This window comes from Carlito syrichta, unplaced genomic scaffold (assembly GCF_000164805.1).
Source record: "Carlito syrichta isolate Samal-C Ts95f unplaced genomic scaffold, Tarsius_syrichta-2.0.1 Scaffold303316, whole genome shotgun sequence".
Classification (NCBI taxonomy): domain Eukaryota; kingdom Metazoa; phylum Chordata; class Mammalia; order Primates; family Tarsiidae; genus Carlito; species Carlito syrichta.
In genome coordinates, this window is record NW_007247412.1 from 286,958 (window position 1) to 294,013 (window position 7,056).

The following is a 7,056-nucleotide window of genomic DNA, read 5'->3' on the forward strand; positions in this document are numbered from 1 at the left end:
GGGCGACAGAGTGAGACTACCGGCTCAAAAAACAAAAAACCAGGCTGCTATTACCCAAGCTGGTCATTCTGCCAAGAAGCAGAAGGATGGGTGGGTTGACTTCTGAGAGCATTTATTGCCATTCTGGGAGAGTCTGTGCTGTAGCAGCGCACAATCAGTGTTAGCTGGGACTTCAGTTCTAGCCTGGCCTTTGGTGCCTGAGCCAGCGACTTGTGATTCCTCACTCCCTTCTTCCTCCTTGCAGAACCAGCAGTCATCTGCAGCTCCAGCCTCGCAGGAGAGAAGCAGCAACCCTGCCCCCCGCAGGCAGCAGGCCTTTGTGGCCCCACTCTCCCAAGCCCCCTACGCCTTCCAGCATGGCAGCCCACTTCACTCAGCGGGGCACCCACATCTGGCCCCAGCCCCTGCTCACCTGCCAAGCCAGGCTCACCTGTACACATACGCTGCCCCGACCTCTGCTGCTGCACTGGGCTCCACCAGCTCCATTGCTCACCTCTTCTCTCCCCAGGGCTCTTCCAGGCATGCTGCAGCCTACACCACTCACCCTAGCACTCTGGTGCACCAGGTCCCTGTCAGTGTCGGGCCCAGCCTCCTCACCTCTGCCAGCGTGGCCCCTGCGCAGTACCAACACCAGTTTGCCACCCAGTCCTACATTGGGTCTTCCCGAGGCTCCACAATTTACACTGGCTACCCGCTGAGTCCTACCAAGATCAGCCAGTATTCCTACTTGTAGTTGGTGAGCGTGAGGGAGGATGGGCCATGGCTGCCTGCTCCTGGCCCTGCGCTCTCAATAATGGGCTGTGGTGAGCTCCTCCTTTCCCTCTAGAAACTTCCTAGCCAGCAACTCGCTCTGCAGGGCCCACTGGAGCAGAAGGTTTTTCTCTGGGGAACCTGTCTCAGTGTTGACTGCATTGTCGTAGTCTCCCAAAGCCTGCCCTGTTTTTAAATCCTTTATTTTTGGGACAGCATTTTTGGTATTTGGAAGAGCTCAGATGCCCATCTTCTGCAGTTACCAAGGAAGAGAGATCATTCTGGAGTTACCCTTTGAAAAATATTTTGTCTCTCTGAATTGATTTCTATAAATGCTTTTAAAAACAAGTAAAGTCCCTTTTTGTTTTACTTTGTTTTATTGTGATTGCTGGTCAGAGGAAAAATGCTGATAGAAGGACTTGCAACCTGTTAACAAGTGAAAAAACAAAAATCATTGCTTTTTATTTGTTTCAAAACAGAGACTTACTTGCCTATTTGATTTTAAAAGCTTGCACACATCTGTGTTTTACTATCAGGCATTTCTCTTCGAATTTTCATCTTTGTCTATTGGACATTTAAACCTATGGTGTTTTAGTTTTGTTTTTATGTCACATTGTATTTAATGGGCAATTGCTGTTTTAACAAAACTACTTACGTATTACTCTGTTACTGTTGGGATACTCTCAGTTGTTCCTGTGTTTATTGTAAAGTGATAGTAAAAGGCAGCTTACTGTTGGCTGGTAACTTAGTGTGAGAGAATCTATACCTACCCTGAGAAGTACCAGGTGTTCTTAAATGAAGCACCATGAATTCTTTGTTAAATTATTTGTAAAAGTCCTTCTCTCTGATTCAGCTTAAATTTTAAATTACTGGAGAAGCCATGAAGGTGGTTGTTATTGTGTGGTGGTGGTGGTTTTATTATATGCACATCTCTGTCTGTTATGAGATACTGGCATTGATGAGCTTTGCCTAAAAGATCGTTAGCACTGATGAGCTTTGCCTGAAGATTAGAATGAATTTTCAGTAATACACTTCTGTGTTTCCCTCATCTCTCCCTTCTGTTTTATGTGATTTGTTTGGGGAGAAAGCTAAAAAAATCTGAAACCAGAGAAGAACATTCTTGTGTGTATAGCTTTTATACTTTAGAGTAGCTTCCTTTGTATGCCAGCAGCAGATTGAATGCTCTCTTATTAAGACTTATATAATAAGTGCATGTAGGAATTGCAAAAAATATTTTAAAAATTTATTACTGAATTTAAAAATATTTTAGAAGTTTTGTAATGGTGGTGTTTTAATATTTTGCATAATTAAATATGTACATATTGATTAGAAAAATATAACAAGCAACTTTTCCTGCTAACCCAAAATGTTATTTGTAATCAAATGTGTAGTGATTACACTTGAATTGTGTATTTAGTGTGTATCCGGTCCTCCAGTGTTACCCCGGAGATGGAATTGATGTCTCCATTGTGTTTAAACCAAAATGAACTGATACTCGTTGGAATGTATGTGAACTAATGGCCGTTCTAGTAGAGCATCTCACTGTGGTGCTGGATGAGCAGGGGCGTTGCCGGCAAGGAGAGGAGGCCCTTGAGTGGTTTTGCACAGGCGTGTCTGGTGAGGAGTCGTTCAGTGTGCGTCTCTCCCCTCCCGCCTTCCCTTTCCCTTCTTGTAGTGCCTTATATGATGATGTAGTGGTTTAATAGAGTTTACAGTGAGCTTGCCTTCGGATGGACCAGCAAGCCCCCGTGGGTCCCCAGTGGGCCGCCGGGATTTATCAGAACAGGATTAGCAGCTGTGTTGTGTAAGCGCATTGTTCTCGTTTCCCTGCCGACACTGAAGCATAAAAACAGCAGCTTTCCTCCTTTCCCGCCACCCCTGCCCCTTTCTGTTCTGGCCTCGCGGAGTTCTCCCAGAAGCATTCTCCCGTGGGGCTCCCTCCCGCACTGTGCGTCGCTGCCTTGCTTCTGTGCGGATTCAGGAAGCAGGTGAGGAGTCAAGCCGATATTAAATATGCATTCTTTTCTAAACAAGTATGTGCAATCACTTTTAGAATGAGTTTTGTTTTTCTTTTCCCATGTGGCAGTCCTTCCTGCGAATAGTTGACATTCCTAGTGAAATATTTGCTTGTTGAAAAACCGTGTAACAGATGTGTTGATACCAAAGAGCCTGTTGTATTGCTCACCATGTCCCCATACTATGAGGAGGAGTTTGTGGTGCCGCTGGTGACAAGGAACTCACAGAAAGGTTTCTTAGCTGGTGAAGGAGATCAGGAAGGAACCAAAGCCCGTTGAGTCACTGAGGCTTTTGAGGTTTCTTTTTTTAACAACTTGTGTATTCTTGGGGCCCTTCAAACTGTGAAACTGTCGGACTCTCAGCTCCTACACGGATCTGGGTCAAGCCGAAGAAGGCACTGGGGATAGGGACATTCCTGTCCAAAAGAATTTGGGAAAGAAGGTTAACCCTGAGATACAGTTATGTTCCATCTGAACTGGAAATCTCATGTTGGAGAGAGAATTTTAGGACTGGTTCTGTGTCGAGATGGTGTCAAGGAGGTGCCAGATGGAGATGGGAGATTTCATGGAGCCTGGTCAGCAAGCTCTGTACCGGGTTGAACACCAAGAAGCTGTCAAAGTGTCTGGAGTTTCTTCATTGTAAGGAGTAAGGGCTTCCAAGATGGGGCACGTGGTCAGTACAGCCTACCAGGAACATGTTGTGTATTTTTTTTACATCGTTATGTTGCATTGTGTTTTCAGCACGATAATGGTCAAAACAGCCAAGCGTTTTGTCAAGTTTCTGTCACTAGTGCTACACAGTTTTCTGGTCAACGTGTGTGATCTTTGTGTCTCCTTTTTGTCAAGCACATTCTAATTTTCTTGTTCAAACACAGGTCTAGTTTCCAATGGAAACATTTTTTGTTCCCTATCTTTCCTCTATAAGGGACAAGATTTGTTGTTTTTGTAAGAAATGAGATGCAGGACAAACAAGACAAAGCCCCCCTCCTGGCCCCCTTCCAGTAAGTAGATCCCATTTAAGATAGGAGTCTTAACTCCTTGGAAAAAGATCGTACCAGGAGCCTGAATCGTTACCTTAATCACCTGACTAGCAGTGTGTGGCTTTAAAAACTTTAGTGATTTTCCATCTTAGTCTGCAAACTGGCATTTCAGGTTTACCAAGACAAAAATCCACCTTTGTCTGCTGAATGTGTATGTGCTTGATGTGGCTTCAGATTCTGTCCCTGGGGCTTCACATGGCTGGCCCTGGCAGCATGGGGGAGCCCTGTGAATTTCGTGAGCAGCTGGCCTGGGTCTCGGTGGCGTAGGACTTTAAGTCCTCTCTCAGAACTTGCATTTCCAGCTTCTTCCCTTCCGGGAGAGAGAGGAAGTGGGGAAGGGTTAAGAATCGCCGCTTCAGGCACATAAGGACACTTGATCACTCCAGCGTGGCTAGCAGCTCCCGGGAGGTGGTGCCGCTCTCAGTGCTCAGCTGAAATGCCAGCCCCAGGAATGAGAACTCCATTTCAAGCAGTTCTGGCCATTCTGAGCCTGCTTTTGTGGTTGCTCACCCATCGTCCTCCCCTACAGCAGCTGAGCTTGACCGCCCTTATCCTGGCAGGCACAGTGATGTGTACTTTATTCAGCATTATTATGCGAAAATCCACTAGTTGAGATGGTTTGTTTTAGGATAGGAAATGGAACTGCCTCTCAATGACAGGAATGGCCCGAGCCTGCTTCCTATTTTGATTTTTTTTAACTGATGGATGGTGCAGCATGTCTACATGGTCGTTTGTTGCTAAACTTTATATAATGTGTGGTTTCGATTCAGCTTGAAAAATAATCTCACTACATGTAGCAGTACATTATATGTACATTATGTGTAATGTTAGTATTTCTGCTTTGAATCCTTGATATTGCAATGGAATTCCTACTTTATTAAATGTATTTGATATGCTAGTTATTGTGTGCGATTTAAGCTTTTTTTGCTTTCTCCCTTTTCTGGTTGTGCGCTTTCTTTTGCAACAAGCCTCTAGAAACAGTTTCTGAGAATTACTGAGCTATGTTTGTAATGCAGATGTACTTAGGGAGTATGTAAAATAATCATTTTAACAGAAGAAATAGATATTTAAAATTTAATACTAACTATGGGAAAAGGGTCCATTGTGTAAAGCATAGTTTATCTTTGGATTCAATGTTTGTCTTTGGTTTTACAAAGTAGCTTGTATTTTCAGTATTTTCTACATAATATGGTAAAATGTAGAGCAATTGCAATGCATCAATAAAATGGGTAAATTTTCTGATTCACGTGGCTGTGTTTGACGTGTATTAAGGGGTGCAAAGGGGATCAACAAACGACACCTTTGCAATGGCTAAACATGTGAACATCAATAGAGTCCCGGAGGCACTTTCATTCTCCGTACATCTCCGTGATGGAAATGATCAGGGTTTTGGCGAATACTCCCCAGGAAGGCAGCGGACAGGGCTCTGCCTTTAGATCATCTGTGCCCAACCCATCGCCCATCGGAAGAGGTAAGACAACTTCTGAGACAGGCTAATTAAACTTTGTTTCCTAGCATATTTCACCAAACATGCACAGTAGCAGAATGAAAATAAGAGTTGCCACAGGAAGGTGCTAACGTTTCTCTTTTTGGAGCTGCAGTGTTAGGGGTATGGCCATTCTGAGAGAAAGGGCACCTCTGATTAGATTTCTCTTGATTCTAAAGTGAATAACGTTTCTCCTGATAAAGAAATAGGGATTTGTCTAGACTAACCACAGCATGTCTCTGAGTAAATGCTCTATTTGTTTGACTTGTTTTGACACGGGTATTTCAGGCCAAGTCTACCTTACAGTGGCTGTTACTTCATTTTGGGCTCCTGCAATCTTAGTTGGTATATAGACATGAGAAATACTTAGAAACACCCTTTTGGACCATAACCAAGAAAAATGATTAATAGCTTGTCTTTTTGTTTTGTTTTCGAGTTGTTTTTGGGTTGGAGTCTCACTCTCGTCACCCAGGCTGGAGTGCAGTGGCACACTCACGGCCACCCCAGTGTCAACCTGCTGGGCTCTGGCGCTCCTTCCGCCTCAGCCTTCCAAGTAGCCAGAACTACTGGCACGTGCCACCACGCCCGGCTAGTTTTTATTTATTTATTGTAGAGACGAGGCCTCGCCAAGTTGCCCAGCTCTTGAACCCGCGGGCTCAGACAATCCACTTGACTCGGCCTCCCAAAGTGCTGGGATTACAGGCTGAGCCACCAAGCCCAGCCAACAGCCTGTTTTTTTCCCTGTCGTAGGGAGATCCGAATACATTTATTTTGATTTAGACTGCAACATGTATGTGTTTTTCGATTTTCTTTTCCCCTAAATAAGTGAGAGAGGATGAACTCACCAGACATCCCTCAGTTTTGGTAAGAGAGAGAGGAAAGCCACTTACAACTATCTCACTTCCTGGTACTTGACTAACTCCTCAGTGACCCGTTTTGCGCTTTCTATCTCAGTTATATTTTCTTCCTTGAGCTAAGTCAGATTTGCATACCCCCAAAGTAGTCATTGCGTAGACTGTGGGGAGATCTGCATTTTAGTGATGAGAACCCGTGTAAATTCAAGCTACTCGTCTTGCCCTGGGGAAAGTTTCCCGCATGGGGTGAATTCTGCGCCGCCGTTTTCTGTTCGTCACAAGAGATGATGCCAGGCGTGAGCACAAGGTGGCGCCCGCGAGCCGTAGGAGTCAGACTTGCCCACTGGGGCTCTCCCCCCCGGCCTCTCGTTCGCAGACCTGGTCGGCCTCCTTCCAGCTCCACCGAACGGGGCCGGCGACGCCCGTTCCGTTACTGCAGGGAAAGGGAAGGCGCGTGGGGGCTGCCCGATTCTGCGGCCGGCGCTGGAAACCCTTCCCGGAACCGGCCCGGCGTCTGCCGAGTGTCCCCGGGCCTCGGCCTCGGCCTCGTGTCTCGGCCCGGCGGGGCGGGAAGGGCCTGGCCGCGGTGCCGCGGGCCATCTGGGTTTGATCAGCCCCGGGCGGGGAGGCCTTCCAGGGGCGCGAGCCGCCCGACGCGAGAAGGCGCCGCCCCCAGCGCCCGCCGGCGCGCGCCAGGCCGTCGCGCTCGTCCTGCTCAGCCCGCGCTCCGGGCCGCCATGGCAGCCCGCGCCGCTCTCCTGGGCCTGTGGCTGCTGTCGTGCTGGGGCCGCGTCCCGGGGCAGCAGCCCCACCTGGTGGAGTACCTGGAGCGCCGCCTGGCCGCCTTGGAGGTGAGCGGCTCCCGGCCCTTCCGGCGCGGCCCGGGAGGGTCCACTCTCGCCGCAGCCGGC

At 47.4% G+C, this 7,056-nt stretch overlaps 2 protein-coding genes across 3 annotated transcripts in view; both read left to right on the forward strand.

Annotated features, from left to right (window-relative positions):
- The window catches only part of HIPK1 (homeodomain interacting protein kinase 1), a 42,545-nt gene extending 37,494 nt beyond the window's left edge, over positions 1-5,051 (forward strand). Inside the window, exon 15 of one of the 2 annotated variants that reach the window (XM_021712491.1) lies at positions 245-5,051. In XM_021712491.1, coding sequence (XP_021568166.1) covers positions 245-733 — 489 coding nt within the window. In that variant the 3' untranslated portion in view covers positions 734-5,051. The remainder of the gene's footprint in view (positions 1-244) is intronic. The other variant, XM_008058381.2, reaches the window with a different exon arrangement.
- Positions 5,052-6,876: 1,825 nt separating this feature from the next.
- Positions 6,877-7,056, forward strand: part of OLFML3 (olfactomedin like 3) — a 2,918-nt gene continuing 2,738 nt past the window's right edge. Inside the window, exon 1 of the mRNA XM_008058382.1 lies at positions 6,877-6,996. Coding sequence (XP_008056573.1) covers positions 6,883-6,996 — 114 coding nt within the window. The 5' untranslated portion in view covers positions 6,877-6,882. The remainder of the gene's footprint in view (positions 6,997-7,056) is intronic.